Consider the following 24,007-nt stretch of genomic DNA (forward strand, 5'->3'; position numbering starts at 1 on the left):
TGTAGTCTCCGAGTGCATCTCAAGGGAAGCCCCATGTAGAGAGCATTGCAGTAGTCTAGGCGAGACGTCACCAGCGCATGGGTGACTGTGCGTAAGGCATCCCGGTCCAATAAGGGGCGCAATTGGTGCACCAGGCGGACCTGGTGGAACGCCCCCCTTGCCACGGCTGTTACATGGTCATCCATGGACAGCCGAGCATCCAGGAGAACACCCAAATTGCGCGCCCGCTCCATGGGGGCCAGTTGCTCGCCCCCGATGGCCAGAGATGGAAGCAACTGGTTGAACCGGGGGGCCGGAAGCCACAGCCACTCCGTCTTGGAGGGGTTGAGTTTGAGTCGGTTGTCACCCATCCAGACCCGTACGGCTTCCAAACACCGGGACATCATTTCGACGGCCTCGTTGGGGTGGTTCGGGGTGGAAATGTACAGCTGAGTATCATCAGCGTACAGATGATATCCCACCCCAAAGCCACAAATGATCTCGCCCAGAGGTTTCATGTATGTGTTGAACAGGAGTGGCGAGAGGACCGACCCCTGTGGCACCCCACAAGCGAGGGGGCTCAGGGTCGATCTCTGCTCCCCTGCCAACACACATTGCGTCCGGCCGGAGAGGTAGGAGCCGAACCACCATAAGACGGTGCCCCTAACCCCTAACCCCTCCAGCCGGTGCAACAGGATACCATGGTCGATGGTATCGAAAGCCGCCGAGAGATCTAATAGGACCAGGATAGAGGAACAACCCCTATCTCTGGCCCTCCAGAGATCATCAACCAACGCGACCAAGGCTGTCTCCGTGCTGTGCCCGGGTCGGAAGCCGGACTGGCGCGGGTCTAGATAATCATTTTCCTCCAGGTGACGTGGAAACTGTTGGGCCACCACACTCTCTACAACCTTCGCTAAGAAGGGAAGGTTGGAGACAGGACGATAATTGGCTAGCTCCGTTGGGTCCAGGGAAGGCTTCTTGAGTAAGGGTCTCACAACCGCCTCTTTCAAGGCGGCCGGCAGAGACCCCTCGCCCAACAAAGCATTCACTAGGCCCAGGAGCCGTCGCGTGTAACCTCCCAGGATGCCAGTACAAGCCAGGAGGGACACGGGTCCAATAAACATGTGGTAGGTCGCAGACGTCCACGTAACCTGTCCAAATCCTCGATGGCAACCGAGTCAAACTCGTCCCAGAATGGTCTCTCAAGACTCGCCTCGGGCGTCTCCACTAGACCACTGAAAGGGACCCATTCCCTCCGGATTTGAGCGATTTTATCCTGCAGATATTTCCCAAATTCCTCTGCCCTGCCCTGTAGAGGGGCTTCCCGCGGCCTCTGAGACAGAAGGGAGCGGGTCACCCGGAACAGGGCGGCAGGGCAGTTATCTGCAGACGCAATAAGAGCGGCACAATGTCGACGTTTGGCCGCTCCTAATGCCACAAGGTACGTCCTTAAGTAGGTTCGTACCTGTGCTCGGTCAAATTTGGAGCGGGAGGATCTCCAACGACTCTCTAGGCGTCTCTTGTGGCGTTTCATCACCCTTAGCTCCTCGGTAAACCAAGGGGCCAGGGTGGTTCGTTGCCGCAGGAGAGGCCGCAAAGGCGCCACTCGGTCTAGGGCCCCGGCAGTCGCACTATTCCATGCGGCTACCAGGTCCTCTACCCAGGGGCGGGTCAGGTCTACAGGAGGTGGCCCAAGCTCCGTCTGGAACCTATCGGGTTCCATCAGGCGCTTGGGGCGGAACCATCTAGTGCCTTCCGGCTCCGCCTCCCCGCAGCGGGGGGTAGCACCAGGGAAGTCAAGTCGGAGAAGTGAGTGATCTGACCATGAGAGGGGAGTGATAGTTAAATCCCCTATTCCCAGATCACTCGTCCACTGGCCAGAGACAAAAACAAGGTCCAGCGTGTGGCCTCCCTCGTGTGTAGGGCCCTGAATTAATTGAGTCAGGTCCATGGCTGTCATGGAAGCCATGAACTCCCGAACCCCCTCGGACGCTTCTCCCATCGACGGCAGGTTGAAATCCCCCATCACTAAAAGTTTGGGGGTCTCAACCGCCACCGATGCGATCAGCTCGAGGAGTTCAGGCAGGGTCGCTGATTTATAGCGAGGAGCCAGGTATACTATCAGCAGGCCCAACTGTCACCCTGGGCCCCATCTCACGACGAGGGACTCACACCCGGATGTCTGCGGCACAGTGAACTCTCTCGGCTCTAGGTCTTCCCGAATAATCACTGCTACTTATCTCCTTAATTAACTCTAAATAGAAAATAGGAAGGGAATTAGACATAGAAATACTGAACATTTGCTGAATCTTTCAGGTTGCATATGTAGGAAATAGGTAACATTAAAATGCCTGCTAATCCTTAAACCATGATAGAGGGAAGTGGGAATATAGAGAGAAAAAAGAAGAAGAAATGTGGCATCGATAAATAAATGCTGCCATATTGCTGGCATACCAGAAATGGCAATTAAAACTAAACTTGGTTCGTTGTGACAATGATAACATCACAAGTCTTGTATGATGTCCAGAGGTGGTATTCAGCCAGTTCTGACAGGTTCTGGCGAACTGATAGAGGAAACTTTGAGTAGTTAGAACTGGCAAATACCACCCCCATCTATTTGCTGCCTCCCGAGTCCCAGCTTATCAGGTGGGCCTTCTTCTGTTGCCCTGCACAGGAGAACAGAGCTGGAAAGCAGGTTAGTGGGGTAGGGAGGGAATGGGGATTTTACAGTATTCTTGCCCTGCCACGCCCACCAAGCCACGTCCACCAAGCCACGTCCACAGAACCGGTAGTAAAAAGTTTTGAATCCCACCACTGATTGATGTCGTGCCCCAAAACCCATGAGCCCACACAAACCTGTGACACACTTACTTGTTCCTCTGCAAATGTCCTGATTAGTACAGTATCTTTTGCCATTTTCTTCCTAATCAGGGCTTGCTCTTTTTCATATTCTTTTTCATAGTCAGCATATAAAGTGGGTGGGGCAACCGCAGCTATTTTGGGTTCTTGAACATAGGCAGTTACTTCAGTTTGATACATTGTTTGTTCTTGAGATTTAAGGTAGACCTCATAAGCAGCTAAAGAAAAAAATAAATAAAAAATAGTTAAAATAGTTAAAAATAATTCTAGCAAGAATTTTAATGATAATTCCTTAACCATTGACATACTTCCAGTTTGACAAGTTACGGCATTATATTTTAAACAGAACACTTTCTATTTATAAACACCCATTGCTAAATAGAACACTTATGTGTTTACAAGTTGGAGACATTAATTGTACCCTCTTTTTATAACTAAGTAATAATTAGAGGCTTTAATGAATATTTTTAATCTCTGGCTCCAAATAATTTATGGAGACTTAGTGTGCACTATTAATCTCTTGGCTTGTAGCTGGCTACTAGAAGTGCATGTTGGAATTAATAATTGGCCAAGTATGACACTGCTGTGCTCTTTTATTAAAAAGATAAAGAGTCATTATATATGATCAACGCCAAATATTAAATTTAAGTCTTTTTTTTTTTGCTACGCAAATCCTGCCCTTCATTAGCTTCACTAATAAGATAAGTGGCAAGTCTAAGCTAGCATGAACATACACACTGGTTCCTTCCTGTGAACAGCGTAGCTATTTATCTCTCCACAACCTGGTTTGTATATAGTTAGAAGTGTTATACAAACAGAAGGCAGATATCACTTTCAGCTGCACAAAAAGTCCTTTGACCAGAAGTATTGAGATGACACCTTTAGTTATAAGCAAGTACTTTAGTAATCATGTAAGCATATAAATGCATAGTGATGTTCCAGTTCACATTTTATCACTGGCATCCTTGTGGCTAGCTGTCAATATATCTGAGTGCACAGAATATGGCTGTATACATTTCACTATCTCTCTCTCTCTCTCTCTCTCTCTCTCTCTCTCTCTCTCTCTCTCTCTCTATCTATCTATCTATCTATCTATCTATCTATCTATCTATCTATCATATATCTATCATATATATATATATATATATATATATATATATATATATATATATATATATATATATATATATATATATATATATATATATATATATATATATATATATATATATATATATATATATATATATATATATATATATATATATATATCCCTCCCTCTCTCTGTCTCTCTCTGTCTCTCTGTGTTTGTTCCAGCATAACTCTGGAACGCCTTCAGCAATTTCAACCATACTTGGTACACAGATGACTTACTCTTTGGAAACAAATACTGTGGGCGTAAGACACCCCTAACACCCCTTGGGGGGGGTGTTCTGTTAAGATGCAGCCAATTGTGCCATAAATGGCTTCTACTGTACTGCTATTAAATGGCTTCTACTGTACAGCGCAGTGGAGTTGCCATGGTAATGGCTTCACATTACTCCACAAGGGAGCTCCCTCTGGTAAGGGGGAAATCCAACATTAGAAATTACATTTGGGCCAAACATTTCCCCCCTATAAACAAATACCCGGGCAATGCCGGATTTCTTGGCTAGTAGTTTATAAAATGTATTGTTTGCTTGTTTATTTGCTTGTCCAAATGTTTTATATGACCACCAGTCTTATGACAGGGATTCTGTTTATTATTCTTGGGACCATATTTAGGATATCTATTGTTCTTTTCTTCCAAATTACTCCATTTGCTACTAATGTTAACTTTTAAATAAGGGCAATATTTACCAAATCAATTTTTCCCTCATGGTTCTCTAAAATCCATTTTCACCACTTCTTATTCACTTACCTTCTTCTAATAAGGAAGCTGAAGCAGAAACTTCCCCATGTTTGTTACGAGCAACAATAGTATATTCTCCGGCATCATCGGCAAAAGTCATAGAAATTTCAAGTCTGCATTCCCCAGTTTCTTTTTTATGAATAATTTTGTATCTTTAGGAAAACAACAAACAAACAATCCCTCTAAGAATGAAGAATTACGAAGGCAATATTTTCAAATCTATTGTCTCTAAATGAGAACCAAATGCTTCAAGAGTTTGAAGGCCTTAAGGCAGCCTCATTCTGCACAAGAGGAAGCTGCTCCTTCAAGAGACAGAACAATGGGACACAAGTGATAGGAAAGATATTGCCTCAGAACAGTGGTGAGATTCAGCCAGTTCGCACCTATTTGGAAGAACCGGTTGTTAACGTTCTAAGCAGTTCGGAGAACCGGTTGTTGGAAGAAATCTCATTTTGTTTTTTTCTACTTTACAGGGCTAATCCAGTAAGGAAGGCAGGAAAGAAACATTCTGGTGTTGTTTGTAACCTAATCTTTATTGCCCAGTTTACATAAACTGCTGCTCCAGTTAACCCTTATTAAATTGTAACAGCTAAGGTGAAGCACCCATCAACGTGAGTGATGTTGAGTTGGCCACACCTACCTAGTCACATGACTACCAAGCCCCACCTACCCATCTGGTCATTAGGGCAAAGAACCGGTTGTTAAATTATTTGAATCCCACCACTGCCTTTCAATGGTTCAGCCAGACTTGCCAAAGTCTGACTTTCACATGAGGCAGAGATTCAATGGGCTTAACAGCACCTCCAAAACTGAAATGCTTTACAAGATCAATTCCTGTTCACACATTACCTCCCAAAGGAATTCCTTTAAGAGGGTACGCCTTTCTTGACTATTTTTCCAAGCTCCATATATATACAGTAGATCTTGGAAATAATATGGCCAGCGCACTTTGGGCTACAGACATTAAAGTTACATCATTATGTAATCTGAGAAAGACGTTTACCTTCCAATTTCAGGTCCAATCTCCTGATAATCAAATAATTAGGAACTATACCATTGTGGCAGCATTACATACCATGATTTCCTGAAAATAAGACCTCCCCAGATAATTAGCCCAATTGGACTGTTGAATGTGTGCACTAAAATAAGCCCTCCCCTGAAAATAAACCTCCCCCAAAATATTGCAACACAGCAGCAGCCATGAGGTGACTACGCTCGCTGCCTCCTGCACCTTAAAAATAATAAGACCTCCCCAAAAATAAGGCCATGTGGGGTTTTTCAGGGGTCAAAAGAAAATAAGAGCCTGGGAAAACATGGTAGTGATTCATCTGTTTTATGCATGGAGTTCTTTACTATGAAATGTTAATGTACCTGTAGCCTGAAGTGATTGGAAGCCCAGCTTTCTTCCAGTAAACATGTGGCTTTGGATTGCCCCCAACCTGGCACTCAAAAATGACACTTCCACCTTCAGTTAACTTCTGTACAACAGGTTTTATGATAAAGAATGGAACTGCAGCTTCTCCAGGTACTTCTTCTGCTGCAGCAATTTCTTCCATTATTACATCTTTGGACTCCACATAGCTAGATGTATTATAAGAAAAAGTGAAAAATTAGGAGTGGAAGTGAATGCTGTTACATTAGCTATCATTACAAAACCAAATCTGCAGAATGATTTTAACAAGTACCGTTTTTCTTCGATGACCTCTTTTGCAGAAACAGCTTCTTTGGTCTCAAACTCCTCTGAGACTATTTCAAAACAAAAGAATAACAAAACTGGCATTAAGATACTTTCCAAAATGGATCACTAGCAGAGATACCCCACAAAATGCCACTGAGAATGGCCACGCATTAAATTATATAATGATGATGTAGGGATTCACTTTGGGATATTCTCCTTCTAGGAATAATTTTGGAAAAGAAGAGTTTTCAAACTGACCAAGTACAAGAAATTTTTAATCTAGATAATACAACTCAGATCAAATTGTAACTTTGGATCCTCAATATTTACATATTTATAATCAGAACATGCCACTTTCCTAATTTTGATTCAACAGGAAATCACATTTTGTCCAAAATAAAAGTCTTTCTTGTCTTGTGCAAACCACATTGTGCAAATAATTTGAATAAGGAAAGCATTAGTCCCTGAATCTATAATGCATAATGTATTTTCCCTCATCAATGTAAGCTACATTTTTCACTGCATTGCAACTCTTGCAACCATCTTGTGAAAAGTTTCATGTTCAGTTGGCTAACTAGTTTTGTATTGATCTCAGTCAAAGCAATGGATGATGACTGAATCAAATCACAACTTCTTTAAAATAGTTTAATGAAATCAGTTTTTTTAAAAAAAATTCAGCTGCTGCTTTTGCCTGAGTTGATAGTTTGTCTGTGGATTGGATTTATAGGATGAATGAGTTTGCCCTTGCAACATGGTGCAATTGCTTTGTACAGTAATGAAGGAAATGTCTTTTTAAGCATGACCTATTTGAGATATTGAGAAGGATTTAGATCACATTTATTGGGTGAGTTGCATGTTTCAGTCAAGAAGAGGAGGATACATTTGAAGGGAATAAAACATGAGCAAAATGTCTATTTTTTTCCCCTTTGGGCATAAAGGCTGCCATCATCCCTAGAATGTCAGGGTGAAAAATAATCTTTCTATCAACACGGTGATAAAAACATCCTGAGTTTCATGACTGAGGAAGATTTAAAGTCTCTGGTCCAAAACTCTGAACTGCCATCCCAAAATGCTTTTGGATTGATGGGTATGATAAAAATTATTACATGTACAAAAAGATACAGAAGAGTGGACTTGTGACTGCTTTATTCATAGTCTTTAACAATTCAGTGAACCCAATGAGTGGGAAAGATGACCTGTTTGTTTCTACCCATTCAACCACTTATGTAAGATTCCTTGATATTATACCTATGTAATAGTATATTCAACGGACTGCCCACCCAAAACGTGTGGCCTCTGTTTCTCTCCATACTTGCCTTGTACAAGGAGGTAGCATGAAGTACTAATGCTTCCTGCCTCATTGGAAGCTGTGCAAGTAAATTTCCCACTGTCTTCTGCAAAAGCTTCTCGGATCACAAGGCGAGCAACTCCTGACTCAAAGGTAATTTGGAAATCAATGGAACTTTCAATGTGGTAGTCCTCTCTGTACCAAGCAACAGTTGGAGCAGGATAGGCAGAGATGCGGCACTCCAGGGTGACGGACTCTCCCTCCATAACAGTCACATTTTTCAGCATCTAGATAGAAAGCAAGAAAGAATCTTGTAGTTACCTAAACAAGTTACCAGAAGTTTGGATTGCCCCACTTCATATTGTAAAACCAGGTAGGTTCATCTCAGTAGTGGGTTCTGGATCCCCCGGTGGCGTTCACATGGATGTGCGCAGTGCGTGTATGCATCTTAGCGCCTCCGTGATGCTCCAGCTGCTTAGCGGAGCATCGTGCAGGCGCTATATGCACCATGCTTGTGCGCGGAAGGGCTGAAGACTTAAAAGACTGTTAAGGAGCTCTGGCGGGTGGGGGGCGGGCCCTCCGGCGCACCGTACCAGAACGGTATCTGGTGTTTCGGGCAGGCTCCAGTACACCCATACCGGGGTGTACCACCTGCAACCCACCACTGGTTCATCTTTACAAAGTACAGGTTTATAAAGCCTTAGTAAGACTACACTTAGAATATTGCATCCAGTTTTGGTCACCATATTATAAAAAGGGATGTAGAGCAATGGTGAAATTCAGCAGGTTCTGGCAGGTTCTGGAGAACCGATAGCAGAAATTTTGAGTAGTTCAGAGAACCAGCAAATACCACCTCTGGCTGGCCCCACCCTCATCTATTTTCTGCCTCCCAAATCCCAGGTGATTGGGAGGGAATGGGGATTTTGCAGTAGCCTTCCCCTGCCATGTCCACCAAGCCACGCCCACAGAACCAGTAGTAATTTTTAAAAACTTTTTGATCCTACTGATCCTACTTGTTATATTAGTCACCAATATCATATGCAAAGTTTCCACTATTCATTTTCACCCACGGAATAGATTCATGCATACATGAATCTCTGCTCCCTCAATTGAACTGAATGGGGAAATTGCTTCACGCACTTTTATTCCAGGCTGCAATGTAGTATGTAAGAATCGGTTTCAATATCTTCTCTACTTTCATTTTCTATACACTAGATGGCAGTAGAACTGCACCATAGTTTTATGATTTAAAAAAAAAAGTTTCTCAAAAGATCACAGCAGAGTAAATCAGCCTACCTATCAGCAGAACATTGATTACTTACTGAGACTATAGACGGGGGTGTAGCAGGAACTTCTGTAGGTTTTGGAACTCTAGCAGCTTCGATCACCTAGGGAGATTTCACACAAAGTTAATTGGTGTCACACAGCATTTGGTTCAGCAAGCAGCATGCCTGAGAACAGAAACAAGCCAATGGCCATCTTGTGTGGGTCTTTTCTATTGCTTGCTCTGTCTTCAGAGACAGAAAACAATGTCACCACAGATGGTATACAAAGGTCAACAAGAAGAGAGGGAAACCTTTAAAAAGGGGGAAGGCTGGTGAAAAAAAAAGGAAAGATAAAGAATGCATGCGAAGACTGGAAGGTGCTTAATGACCAACCTTGGGTTCAGCCTCTGGCATTAATTCGACATGTTCACGTTCCTGCACCAGTCCACCTGTCACACTCACACCTATTTCCCTTTTTATTTCAACGCCATAAAGCCTCTGATAGGTTTCAGCAGGCGTCTCTACGAAAGGGAACTGTGGAGAGATGACTTTTTCTGGCATCACTCTGGGTTCAGGAGACTTTGCAATTGGACGTTTCACAGGTTTGGTGATCTTAGGAACAGAAGTTGTTGCTAACTCTTTTTCCAGAGTAGCTATAGCAGATCCTGCTATGGAAACCTAATCATCCCAGGATTAAAAAAAAAAAAAGAGTTACCACTGCAAGCTACACACACACACACACACACACACACACACACACACACACACCTCTTTATATTTATATAAATACATGTAACATGTAAATGTTATGGTAAAATATGGCTTCTTTCTTGCAGCTGGTATTTAGTTCTAACCTTTCGGAAACCACACATTATTTTCTCTCATCGATTGGCTGTGTTTTTGCAAGAAGCAATTAAGCAATACTCCCATTGGATTTTTGAAACGAGAAATTATATTTTAATCGTTCAGAGTTGTTTACATTCATATGTTTGATGGTATTATTCATATTGTCAATCGAAGTTCCTAATCTGCTATGAAGCCATAATTGGTCTCATAAAAGTCTTACACCTCTCTTTGTCCAGTAGATATAATGACAGAACTTGTCTGCAATATTTAAAACATTAGATTTTATTCACTAGAACACTATTATGTAACTAGGATTTACATGTTGCATTAAGTATAACAAATGGAATGTACTTGTATTTTCATACACTTTGTCTTTCTTTGAGAGAAAAAAAGAAAGACTACAGTATCTGAGATAATATGAAGCCAACCACCATAACATTATTTACATGCATTTGATTTTTTTTAAAAGTCATCCTCTGTACAATGATGAAGTAAGACAACTCTGTATTGGAAAAATGGATTGGATTAGATGGAATGGTTAGATGATGAGACCTGTAAAGGAGGCAATTAAAATGTCAAATGGAAAAATGAGAGGGGTGAAAAAGAAAAGGTAAAGCAAAACCCATGTAGTCTTGAGGCGTACACTATAATTGGGATTATACATATACAACATGTTAATTCCTATACAGATTTAGTATTCAACATGGCCAGCTGAAAGACAGAACAAACACTATCACTCTATGAATTATTTGATTAATTTAGGAAGTAAGAATTTGCAAATAATGTTTTACCCTTTCCAGAGAGAAAAGGAGTATGCCAGGCATTTTAGATCCCTTCCTCTACCTTGTTCCTTGTTTTCCAGACAGGATATTTTGAAACATGCTTGGATCGTATAACCAGAGCATGTAATATCATTCGTTTTATTGATGTACCGATACAATTATTGTGGAAGGATAACAAAAGGTCATTTTCCTTCTCTTACACTCCCCCCAACTCTACTGTGGGGGACCATCGGGATGCTTTAAAGGAGATTTAGAGGGGCTGCTCAGAAAATTGTTTTACCAATGGACGCCATTCGATTGGTGAACAGGCCCATTAATTTCCCTCTATAATAAATAATAGCACGCCCCCCTGTACTGTTTCAGTTTTAGAAATTTTCTCCTCCCTCTTTCACTTAGCCTCATTCTATTCTGGTTTACATAGAAAAAGGAATTGGGTTAACTATTTCAGTAGAGATCGCTATTTGCCTGACATACTCTTCCTTCTTTTCTTACCTCATAAGTATGATCAGGTTTAGGAACGGTAATTTTGGATACTGTAAAATGAGGGCTTGCTGTACGGGGACGTATGTGTTCCACATGGATTGATTTTTCAAGTGATGTTTCTGCAGTCCTTTTAATCTACATTAACCAATAAAATGGGCATTGAGAAGGTTGTGCTACTTGCCAAATAGGGAAAAAAAGAAAAGAAAAGAAAGAAGCTCGACAGCCATTGGAAATGGCTGCAGGGTTAAAACTGAGCCTAACCTGCGTTGATATGTCCATTTCCATTATTTCAGCAGCTGCAACATGTATTTTAGGAGGGATTCGAACCTCCTCAGTTTTCACCTCTTTGGTGACAACATGTGGTTCTGGTGGTGCCTCAACAACATGTCTTGCTAAAGCATGCTCTTTGTAGCCATAGTCCAGAGCTGCCTGTTCAGAATAAGCTTCTTCGGCATAACCTGGTTCCCTGGGTTCTCTAATGCGTGCTTGGTCAACTGCATGAACAACTGTGGCTACAGCTTCAGCCTTTTTGCCAACATCCATCTAAAGGCAACATTTGCAAAACACTGATACATTCATGCCAGAATAGCTAGCATAGAGCACATAACATTCAAAAACATGACATTTCCAGCCTTGTACTAGCCAGCTATTTTTCTTATTTTATATGCACGTACATTGCCAATTACAACTATATACGACATTTAATAACTCCATGTTTTCTTCATCTCTATTCATTTAGGTAATATATATATCATTCCTTAACAATGTTAAAGAAATGAATATTATACTAAATGCAGACAATGTTTACATTTAGTACAGAATGTACAAACTATTCAACCATGTAAACAGGGAAGGGAAGGGAGGGGAAGGGAGGAGAGGAAAGGGGAGAGGGGAAGCAAGGGGACGAGACGAGAGGAGAGGAAAGGAAAGGAAGGGAAGGGAAGGGAAAGAGAAAGAGAAAGAGAAAGGGAAGGGAAGGGAAGAAAAGGAAAGGAAAGGAAAAGAAAAGAAAGGAAGGGAAGAGAAGGGAAGGGAAAGGGAAAGGGAAGGAAAGGAGATGAGCATTTTCAGATAACCATATTATATAAATATAATAGCATGGTTGATGAAGACTTACAGATACACAAGCTTGTCAGAAATACGCAAATAATTTTGCAACACATATTTCAGAAAGTTCTTTATCTATTTATAACAGATCTACTTAATTTCAAATATATCAAAATCATGTATTTGAATGTTTATTTTTTAATGTACTAATTGATATTTCTTCCTAAATAAATCTACTTTAAAATATACCCCTCATGGAATTTAAAGAGACTGAATTTCAAGAAGGGGTTTTCAGGCTTCAGATTCAATCATATTCTGTTACCTGAAGTAAAACAAAGAAAAGAAGCACCATTTTCTCAATATTCTAATTACACAATGTAGGAACTGTGATTAATTTCTGAGATGCATATAAATTGTTCGAGAAGAACAATGCCATATGGTACTACTATTTCTTTTGTTTTTATTGCTGCATATATTATTTTGTTTTTGGCTTGTAAATAGCCCAGATTTTGACTTTTAAGATGGGTGACTATACAAAGGTCTAAATAAATAAATATTGGCACTGAGTCAAAAGTTTGCATCATTTTGAATAATTTGCATTAGTAAACATCTTGTTTCGGTGAATGCTATTCACCTGTTCATGAACTAGATGGATTTGTTCTCTTTTGGCAGCAACTTCTTCTCTGGTTCTTGATATTATATCTTGTTTCTTGCGTTCAATGATTTTGGGAACTATGGCAATTTTTTCAGTCTCCTGTCTTACCTGATTGTATTATAGCAAGAACATAAGTTTTAGGTTACATTGTGTATCAAAACAAACAATAGTGACAGCAAAAATTAAGGAAAAAAGATATCCTCTATTTATGGCTAGATAAAAGTTAATAGATTAAATGCTTTATGTTCTGTCCCTGCAGAACATTCTTATTCCTGAAGCAGATAAGTTTTGATGCTTGGTTATTAACTAACTGGATAGTTACATGTTAAAAAAAACTGCAAGTTTAGCATATGAAGTTTTAAAGCCCCAAACACCATAACAGGGAAGCTGTGAATATATTAGGTAAAGGTAAAGGCTCCTTTGTACATGCATGCTAGCCATTTCCGGCTCTAGGGGACGGTGCTCATCTTCATTTCTAAGCCGAAAAGCCAGCGCTGTCCGAAGACATCTCCGTGGTCATGTGGCTGGCATGACTAAATGCCAAAGGCACATGGAACACTGTTACCTTCCCACCAAAGGTGGTCTCTATTTTTCTACTTGCATTTTTAATGTGCTTTTGAACTGCTAGGTTGGCAGAAGCTGGGAGAAGTAACAGGAGCTCACTCTGTTACTCAATGCTAGGGATTCGAACCGCTGAACTGCCAACCTTCTGAGCAACAAGCTCAGCATCTTAGCCACTGAGCCACCACGTCCCATTGTGAATATATTACAGCACACCATATGAAAGAATGGCCATTTCCCATTTCTCTTAAAGAACGCAACCAGAATAAGGTATGGAAGAGTTAGTAGATTTATTGAAGAATTATGAGCATGTCAGTGTGAGAATGGGATATGAGAATGACCATCACATTAACAATGGTTCTATTCACCTTTTCTTGGATAAAGTGGGCTTGTGCTTCTTGTTTGGTAGCAACTCTCTCTGTAGTTTTTACTACTGGTGCAGGTACTTTGGGTTTGTCGGCTGCAATTACTACCTTAGGTACAGAATGTTTCACATGCTTCACAACTTCTTTCCTTGTCTGATGTTTACAGTAAAAACAGAGGTGTGATTATATATGTTGTGTTGCAAAAGTGTTCATTGGGACAGCAGCGAAAAGTAAGACAGGAAGCAGTAAAGCGCATGAAATTACAAAGAGGCAAAAATAATAATGAAATTCTATCCAGATTCTAAAACCACTGATATGCGGTCTTTATACAGCTCCACATTAATCGACATGGCCTTATTATATTTAATTGAGGTGACTTAACTTGACTTAAAATGCAGAAGGGGCAAGCAGATAATTTATGAATGAAGTGGAAGTAAACCACAGATTCTTTTCAGCGAAAAAGCTAGCCTTCTCTTTTATTTTTGAAATTTAACAAGAACATAAGAACAATCTTTTAGAAAACCAGGGTTTGCAGAGAATTTTTTTTTTTGGGGGGGGGGGGCAGATTTTTAAATAAAGAGATTTTGTTCATATTTTCTGGATCAATATGCAGATTGGAATATATCTTATCTTCTCAACTGAGTTTACAAGGTATATATATGAAAAAATATTAAAATAATATATTATAGAATATTATCTATTAAACACAACTCTGGGATAAATTGACTTGAAATTTCAGAATGAAGTTGTCTGAAAGAAATTTATGTTGAATTGATATCAGAATTACATTGATTTGAGACAGACTAGATCCACACAAGAACATGATGTTTTACATTAATTGTTGATTTAAATCCATGTGGAACAAGTTATGGAAGAAAATAGTATTTTTTTGTAAAACAAACCAAATTTAGTTCCTAAACTTTTAAAAAAGATTTGTAAAGCTAACATTAGCGTATATATTATTAATTATGTCCTTTTGAAACTTCTCCTCATTGACTCCATTGAAAAAAAAAATCCAGAGAGAGCAATGAATCCAGTGGGACATTTTAAAAATTGCAAAAATCGTTACTGAATTTCAGTGGATAATTTGAAAACTGACCCCCCCCCCCAATTCTCCTTGATATATGCAATAACAATCAGACTGAAAACCACCAATAAGCATTGAAAACCATGAATATCTTAACAAAGAAAGATACAATCCATAAAATTTCTGGATGGAATGCACTGGATTATTTCACATATTTCCTTAAACCTTTTAACTTTGAAGGATTCCTTTGGCTTGGCTATGTAAGTTTTTGGAATGAATCAATGGAATGTTAATTAGAATTAAATTGATGCTTTGTTTTAACTAAATGAAGAGAACTTTTATAAAAGGGAGCAAAGTTGCTACTGCAGGGAGTCCCAAGAAAACAAAGGAAAATAAAAAGAAATGTGAAAATAAAGTTTGCAACCGAGCAGAAAGAAAATTGTGCAAAATTGATAATATTCACCTTTTCATGAGCGATGTGCATTTCTTCCCTTCTGGTCGATATTTCTTCTCTAGCTCTTGAAATCTGTTCTTGTTGCTTAAGTAATTCAGGAGCAATTATTACCTTGGGCACAGGAACTTTAACTGCTTCTTTTCTTATCTAATCATGTGACAGCAAAGAAAGGATTCCAGTTATCAGATTGTCTTCCCAGCTTCTCTAAAAACTAATATTATTTTCAATAACAGAGATAACTTTAAACAGCACATGGCCATAGTTCTGCAGAGAGCTAGGTATTACAATAAATAAGTCTACTAAACTCCATCCTGGATTGCGATCCCATTGAGAATAGCAATTCTAGAATTGGAATATTGATATTTATTTTATTTCATCTTGTTTCATTTCATTCATGTGTTTATACTTCAGGATAATTTTTAACAATGTTCAACCTGCTGTATTAAAATGGTTTGCATCTAGAGCCATAATTGGGGGCTTGATTAAGCAAACAACATCACAAACTTCATGCTTTGTAGAGAAGTATTTGTATCGTTGTTATCATGGAATGTAGTCCACTTTCCTAGGAGGGCAGGAGGTCATTCCAGAAGAACAAGAGACAATTCAGTTCAGATAGTTTGTATGATAGAAAGAGGGTGAAGACAGCTCCTCCCTAATAGTTCCAGTGTATAAGCTGATTGCAAATAAAGTGAATAGCAATCTCATTTTTGATTAGCAAGAATACCCTGAAAATATTGTTTCCATGTGTCCTTATGTCATTTCAAAGCTCCAGAAACCTGTCCAAAAACTTTTTTTTTGTATCCCATACTCCTGGCAGCTGACATGCAATATTTTAAGGCATACTGCACATGCTAAATGTAAAAGCTGTGGTGGGGAAATATTTACCCCGTGCTTTTATTTTATTTGTTGGAAAAGACAGTGTTTCTTTAGAAGTGTCCCCAAATTGCTGAATATTTCCTTTCCTTTCTCAGTAGGTCCATGTTGACTTCTAAGTTTGTTATTTAAGTAAGTGATGTCAAAGCATTTACGACCAGAAAAATAAAATTTGGGCTGCATTTTCTTGAACAATTTAGACTTAGACTAATTAGACTTAACACAATTTAAACTAAACAGATTTATATACCACTTCATACTGTTTTATAGCCCGCTCTAAGCAGTTTACCCCACCATATTGCACCCAACACAATTAGATTTGTTTGAACAAAGCAAAATCCCAGGAGTTACTAAGGAAATACTTTGTTGCTGCATGGTTTGTGCACAATTTTTGGAATATCCCACAATTTCAAAAGCATTTTTTCCATTCAAAAAATTGTTTAAGAAAACTAGGGTACTATTGTTTCCTTCACCTAGTTCAAGAATTTTTGGGTTCTAAGATCAAAACTTTTCTTTACTAAGTTGGCCAATGTAATTAGTCATATTTAATGTAGATACATGATTCAGCGAGACTGTCAGAAATGACTAAATATATTGGGGATATATGGAAAATGTCAAGCTAGAGGAATGTCAAGTCAAGTCAAATCTTTATTACAATCATAGACAGTATAAAGTTAGAGACATCATTTCTAAAGAGGAATTCTTTAAATGCATAAGAAACAAATCAAAGCAGAAATGGATGCTAATACATTTTATAACTAAGAAAGAGGAAGGGTTCCCCCCCACCCACCCACAACTGATATTTACTTTTTCATGGGTAATGTGAATTTCTTCCTTTCTTGTAGGAATTTCTTCTCTAGCTCTTGAAATCAGTTCTTGTTCTTTAATTGTGTCAGCAGCAATTATTACCCTGGGTACAGGAACTTTCACTGGTTCTTTTCTTATCTAATTTTATGGTAGAGAAAAAAGTGTATTAATGACTGAATCTAAACAAACAACGACAACAACAATATTTCTCAAAATGCATTGTACATGAGGTGAACATAATCAGCACAAGGGCAAGGTCTGGTGTAGGATTCAAATAAATAAGCTTCAGCAACATAAGAGAGCCAGTTTGGTCTAGTGGTTAAGGCACAAGGCTAGAAAGTGAGAGATTGTGCGTTCTAGTCCCTTCTTGGGCATGGACACTGGTTAGGTAACTTTGAGCTAGTCACTGACAGTCAGGATTTCTCCCAACCCACCTCACAGTGTTGTTGTTACGGGGGAAAACAGGAGGAGGAAGGTGCGTTGGATAAGTTTGCCATCTTGAGATATTTGCAAAGTAATAAATGTGGGATACAAATAAATAACCTATCATGGCTATTCAGCATGTTGACTTCTCATAGCACTTGTTATGAGGAGAGGGAGGGGGGAATTCCCTCCTATTCACTGATAGTATACTGTGGAAATGAAGCTTGCTGATGAAACTAAATTGGCTATTCACCTTTTCCTCAGTAATCTGTATTTGTTCTTGTTTTGTGGTAACTGCTTCTCTATGTCTCAATATCATTTCTTGCTCTCTGGTTTTTTCAGCAGTAGCAGTAATTACTATGGCAGCTTCTTTTTTAACCTATATTTTAATGAAAAGAAAAAAAAAGAAAGCTATAATATTTAATTTCATCAACCGTCCAATATAAAAAGTATACATAATATAAAAGCAAATGATGATAAATATATTTGGGGATAAAAGTTAGTTTAAGCTCAGAAAGGTGGAAAAAATAAATCAACTTTCAAGAAAAAAAAAGATAAATGGATTAGATGAAAGGAATGGAATGGAATAACAGAGTTGGAGGGGACCTTGGAGATCTTCTAGTCCAACCTCCTGCTCAGACAGGAAACCCTATAGCACTTCAGAGAAATGGTTGTCCAATCTCTTCTTTAAAACCTCCAGTGTTGGAGCATTCACAACTTCTGAATTAATATGAATTAATATGTTTTTCATCAAGGTTATTTAATTGGTTCAAGGCCTATTTTTAAATTGTTAGCCAATTCTTAACATTAACACTGGTGAATTTGGTTTCATTATAGCATGCTTGCTTGCAGTATTGGCCAATGAGTTGTTCATTTTCTGCAAATGCCTGCATTGGCAGTATTAATGGAAAACAAGGGGAGGGTGTTATTTATTGTCACTTTGCTTTATATCTACCTGCTCCTGGGCAGACGGAATGTGTACTGCGGTTGTGGCTGTCCTTTTCGCCATCTGCTCTGCAGCACTTGGATGAGGTTCTCTCACTCTGGCCATGTCAACAGCTGCAACGACGGTAGCAACAGCTGCTGTTTTGTCCATGTCCTGCGAGATCCAAATGAATGGCATGAAAAGACAGCTCATTGGAATACAACATCAGCAACATGAGCAATAGGTGCAAACAAAAGGATCTGCTTTGCCAGATTGTCCTGTGACAAAATCATAGCACAACACTGTCCAAATTGGGGGTCGGCATATTGCAGCCCAGGGGCCAAATACTAGCCCGGTGTCTGTTTTTTTTTTAATATGGCTTCTAAGCTAAGAATGGACAGGCAGGTAGCAGATTGCTAGGGCCGAACGTCAGCCAAGATCTTAGAGCAAGGGCAATGGAGCAAGGGACAGGGTCATAGCGTACTGGACAATGGCAGTAGCCTATTAGCAGCCTCCTTGTTGGTGGGCCAGCACCATATAAAGGCTGCCATGTTTCTTGGCCTGCAGATCTGCCAGTCAGACTCTGTGGAGGCAGAGGAGGGGAAGGATCTGGCCATTTATAAAAAAAATGTTTGCCAAACCCTGGCCTAAATAACCGAGCATGCAAAATAACAACAACAGAGCCCCTAATTTCTCCTAAGCAGACCGATTCTGTGTCAAAACCACATTGCTTTGAGAAAAACACTCTACTCCTTGCACAGTATTTTTCTCTGGAAAGGTCTCACCTCTGTAGTGGCAGCAGCAGCACCGCCACCAATTGCCAAGGTGGCTTCTGCTGCAGCGGCTCCGCTGATAGCAACCTGTTCATGCATTCCGTATCTCCCTTCCCATCTTTCTTCAGTCCTCATCTGGGTGGTGCTCGTAGTTACTCTGGTGTCTTTCATTCTGGTTTCCGAAGTAGCTACGTAGCCTTCCTGTTTCCAAGGAGGAAGCACCTCAGCCCCCATCGCTGCTGCGGCCTGTGTTTTCCGGACCAAGAGTGGTGATCTCACAGGTCTGATAGGCGACGTAGAGACTGAGAGCCTTGCAACTCCAGCAGGAGACACCGATCTGGTAACCAAAAAAAAAAGAGCTGATATTGATGCTAGGGGAAGAACATCTCACCAAAGTGACTGTGGAAAGGTGGAAAACTAGGCCACCGGTAACCTTTCAGAATACCCAACTCCATCAAAACTTCTTTTCTTTTGTTTTTCCCTTTTTCCCTTTTTTGGAGGGATGGGAGGTGGAACAGCTGTATTTTAATTATCCCCATAGATGGCATTAGCCCCTCTCCTCCTTGCAGGAGATGACAGATACCAATTAATTTTTTTCAAGGAAAGCATGATTTCAACAGGCTTTTCCCTCAACCAGATAAGGAGCTGAAAATACGAGCAACCAGAGATGAAGAGAACAACTGCATCCACAGAATGTTGGAAATCTCAAACAACTAGTGAAGAAGGCATAGGTGTCAAATTCTTCTCAGAACAAAACTGTCTGCCACACTGTCTTAGTTGGCACGACATACAGGCACACAGGCTTTTCTGTTTCTTTTGAACTCAAGTGAGCAGGCCTGGAGCCCAATTTTTCCACTATCATATCAAATTTTAAGGCTTTTCTGTACTTGCTTCGGCTGTTATTTCCACTGGATTCATGTTCAGATTTGAGGTCATTATTTCCCTCAGGATCATCACAGGGTGGCATCTTTATTTCTTTAGTAATGGGAACTTCAGCTGGAAATTGACAGCTGTTTATTCTCAGTTTGAAGTGGGAAATACATGAAATTTATGAAACTTCTTTTCAATGGATATTAAGTTACATGACTGTAGATAACTCACAGGAGTGTATAAAGGCAGTGTTGGCCACAAATATTTTGCTGCACTGCTTAAAGATCAATGTTTGCTTTGGGAAAGGCACAGTGGGATTCTCCAGATGTTCTTGAATTTTAATTCTCATCAGCTACCGCAACTATAATTAATAACAATGAGGAATTCTGAGAACCGCAGGGCCACCCTTTAGTTTTTCCTGACCTGAGCCAAATTTTACATGTGAGTGGTTTACCTGACTGGAGATGGTGTTGGACCTCTCACATGTCGTACAGGAGATGGCGACTGTCTGATTGGGGACGGTGATTGCTGGCGTGCCATCTGTACTTTGGCTGCAATGATTGGCGGAGTCGGTGATTTAGAAGGCGGGTGAGGAAGCATTCGTGGGGGTGCCTTATGGGGCAGCTGCTGCCCAGTGGCACTTTCTATAATCATCTCAGCAGTTGCAAGTGTTCTGGCATCAAAGTGAGCTTCAATCTTCTGCAAGGAAAGATCAAGAATATTCATGAAAATGGGATGTAAATTGTAAACAGTGATTTGGAAAGAAGGATTAGAAAACTTTGTTATTAAATATTATGGATGTTTAGCTAGAATAGGACATAAGGATTCAGTGTTATTGGAGGATTTTAGAAATAGTAAATGAAATGCCAGTATGTGGTTATGTATTAAATCTTGGTATATTCCATGATGAAGGACATTTAAACAATTATAGTCAAATGAAAATGGAGGTATGATAATGGTAACATATATAAATATCTGAGTTAAAATATTTGAGTTAATATGAATTATGTTTGTTGACTGTGGAAGAGATGCACGTAAGCCTTTTTGTAACCAACTGATACACTTTCTACAGTATGTAAAGAAGGATGTGTTGTGTTTGTTTTGAAAATTAAAAAAAACTATATATATATATAAAAGAATACTCATGAAAATCCAGTTAAAACCCCCAGGCTTTGAAGTGGTTGGTAACACCATTTGACAAATTACCAACCTTTTCAGTTCGGGTTTGTCGTGTTGTTTGTGTAATCTGAGCAGTCGAAACAATGGTCTTTGTCTTTTTAGCGGGAACGGCTTCTTCGTCGCCTTAGAAAAAAGAGAACGGGAATCATTAGAATTGGTTCTGGGAGGGGAGGGGAGGAGAGAAGTATATTTGTGATTCCAGTTATTTATGGGTTCATGTATACAATTGCCAAGAGAGCTGTGCAGATTTAGCCACAAATTTCCCAGCAGCTTTGTTCAACTTGAAGGAGATATTACCCATTTATAGAAAAACACCATAAGGAAAATAATAAATAAATAAATAACTGAATACATTAACTCTCTCAGGCACAGATTAATAAAGAGAGCAATTCATTTCAAATTAGCCTCTTCATACTATACTAAGAATATAATGCAGAATCGTCAAGTCTAAGATAGTCTATTTAGGGGGGGGGGAACCACTGCATTTAATGGGGACAATGCCTAGATAAGGGAGCCTAGGCAAAACTCTTGGAAGGTATTTCCTTATGAAATATAAGGTATAAAACCAAGTAACCAATGGATGGCCAAACAGCCATCATCTTTTGTTCCTTCATACTTATCAGAGTGAATATTCAAAAGGGTACAATAAGCATGCCCATAAAAATTATCTATTTTTCATCATGTTTTCTGGGCACAGGAAAGCTTTATAAAGTTAGATATTCTTGCAATATGTTTTAGATCTTAGCCAGGTAACCACCTAATGATTTTAACCTTAGGAGCAGGTAGAGATGTGGGACACCAATGCATTTGTGTATTTCTTTTCTACTTCAGTCCTTCCCACTTGGATATCTAAATGCATAATGAGGGCTGGAATGACGTCTAGGAAAACACAACTTCCAAAGTATTTGGGATCATTGAACATCACATTAAGCCATTGCATTAGCCATGGCTTGTTGCATAAACCACCATAACCAAGTTCTGACATAATTGCAGATTAACAGAGTTGGAAGGGACCTTGTAGGTCATCTAGTCCACCACCCCCACCCAAGCAGGATTTCTAACAAATGGCAGTCCAATGTGAATCCACAAATCAAGGTTCATTAATCCCAATAGCTGAATTCACACTTTATGTCAGAAATGATTTTGCCTTAAATAAATAAAGCAAAAATCACATTATTACTTAATGTGATGTGCAAATTTAACCTATATAGATTTAGGCCCATGTATTTTTTTTTCTTTTCTTTTACTGTGTGCACACCAATACAGTACTGTGAGGCCTGGATTTTTGTTCCTTCACAGGCCTGCAACTGCAGTATATGCTTAAACAAGTTGCTCTGAAACTACAACATCCAGCACAAGAAACCCTGTAGTGAAAAATTCAGCTGTTGATTTACTGGATTTTAGATTAATACACTGTAAAACAATTCCAAATATAAACACTGTGCCTCACACTAGCAATAAGTTAGCCTATTTGTTTTTCTTGTATTATCAGGGGAGGAAAAGAAGTAGAACTTTTGTTGCTGTTGCTTCTGAAAACAATCTTATCTTTCGTCACGCTGAAGTGTCCAGGGTGAAATTTTACAGCCACATTAAAATCACCTGAGAGAAATGGAATTGATGGATTTGTTGACAGAAGAGCAATCATTGTGAAGTTTGCTGCCTTGATGATGGAAGAATCCTAAAGTTTTGAATACAGACAAACCAACATTCTTGGTTGACTATCCTACTAGTCTTTACCTTGAATGAGCAGTTCGGCTGTTGAAGTAGCTCGTCCCACGCTATTAGTGGCATTTACTGAATAGGTTCCGGAGTCTTCTGGGTAAGCTTCTGCAATTATTAAACTGTAGAGGTCTCCTTCATGTAAAATTTGGAAATCGGGGGAGCTTTGAATTTCTGCTCCATCCCGATAGAACTTCACCACAGGTGTAGGGATTCCAGTCACTCTCACGTCAAGTCGAACTTGACTTCCTTGTCGAGTAGTCATGCTCTGTAGTCGTTGTGAAAAGTTGGGTGGCGCTGTTTCAGCTGGGAGGAGGAGGCGGAAGAGGAGAAGGTTGTATAAGCAAGAACAAACATAAGGAATATCATGGATCTCCTTCCTACTAAAATTCTTGTGTCTGTAAGCTTTAACTGGGCTAAATGGTGCATCATAGGACAAAACCTTTTGAACCAAGATATCTCAGATAGGCTGACAAACAGAGAGGCCTGGGATCCATGACTACCATGGTACTGGAATTTGGCAAGTTTTATAAAAAAAATTATGATATAAAAATCATTTTAAGACATAATACAAAATGTCTTAAACATTTCTTGTGGTCAATTACTGATGTTCGACTGTGTTATGCAGTTAAACATGGGCTACTTGCAAGGCAGATAGATTTCTGATATCTCGCTGATTTTTTAAAGAACTTTTCAAGTATATTAGAAACTTTGCTTCTGTGGAAGGTAAGGAATCTGGTAAGGAAATATCCTTGAAACAATGACCCAAGTGTTGCAAACTCTGCCTCTGCAAATTGACAGAGGATTTCAATTGGCAGAGAGGCTGAACCCAAAACTCTCTGGAACCATATGTAAGTTGCCCATCATTCTGAAAATATGGGGCAGAATTTTAAAAAGGCACACAGAAGCAAGGTTTTCTATGATCAGGTTATAAAGACACTTTTCTTTAAATATCAAGAGGTAGCTAGAGGCAAAATCTGTGTTGAGGGACCCTACAGAAATAAAATAAAATAAAATAAACATAAACATAAAGCAGAATGTGGACATATACGTTTGATTGTTTATAGAAATACAAATAAGGCAGTCTTCATATTTACCATTTATTTACTGGCATTATTTACAATTAAATGCTAATATTGAGGGGTATGCTAGATTTTTAAAAACCTAATAAGTAATCATATTTGATAAGTCAGAGAATTTTGAAGGGGAGAATTTTGTTTAATGTGATCTCTTAATACATTTTATCAATTTAATC

The 24,007-nt window shown here is 39.6% G+C and overlaps 1 protein-coding gene across 1 annotated transcript in view; it reads right to left on the minus strand.

Moving 5' to 3' along the window:
* TTN (titin) overlaps positions 1–24,007 on the minus strand; it is a 311,080-nt gene that overhangs the window by 280,157 nt on the left and 6,916 nt on the right. The window contains exons 4-22 of the mRNA XM_081956298.1: positions 22,771–23,058; positions 21,065–21,156; positions 20,309–20,553; positions 18,997–19,321; positions 18,242–18,385; positions 17,540–17,665; positions 16,864–17,001; positions 15,193–15,330; positions 13,706–13,855; positions 12,756–12,884; positions 11,336–11,617; positions 11,084–11,209; positions 9,357–9,641; positions 9,021–9,086; positions 7,727–7,985; positions 6,418–6,478; positions 6,104–6,313; positions 4,742–4,884; positions 2,854–3,059 (exon numbers count right to left, since the gene is read on the minus strand). Of these exons, the coding sequence (XP_081812424.1) occupies positions 2,854–3,059; positions 4,742–4,884; positions 6,104–6,313; positions 6,418–6,478; positions 7,727–7,985; positions 9,021–9,086; positions 9,357–9,641; positions 11,084–11,209; positions 11,336–11,617; positions 12,756–12,884; positions 13,706–13,855; positions 15,193–15,330; positions 16,864–17,001; positions 17,540–17,665; positions 18,242–18,385; positions 18,997–19,321; positions 20,309–20,553; positions 21,065–21,156; positions 22,771–23,058 (3,413 nt within the window). The remainder of the gene's footprint in view (positions 1–2,853; positions 3,060–4,741; positions 4,885–6,103; positions 6,314–6,417; positions 6,479–7,726; positions 7,986–9,020; positions 9,087–9,356; positions 9,642–11,083; positions 11,210–11,335; positions 11,618–12,755; positions 12,885–13,705; positions 13,856–15,192; positions 15,331–16,863; positions 17,002–17,539; positions 17,666–18,241; positions 18,386–18,996; positions 19,322–20,308; positions 20,554–21,064; positions 21,157–22,770; positions 23,059–24,007) is intronic.

The sequence above is a fragment of the Natrix helvetica genome (assembly GCF_964273705.1).
Source record: "Natrix helvetica genome assembly, chromosome: 1".
NCBI classification, from domain to species: Eukaryota; Metazoa; Chordata; class Lepidosauria; order Squamata; family Natricidae; genus Natrix; species Natrix helvetica.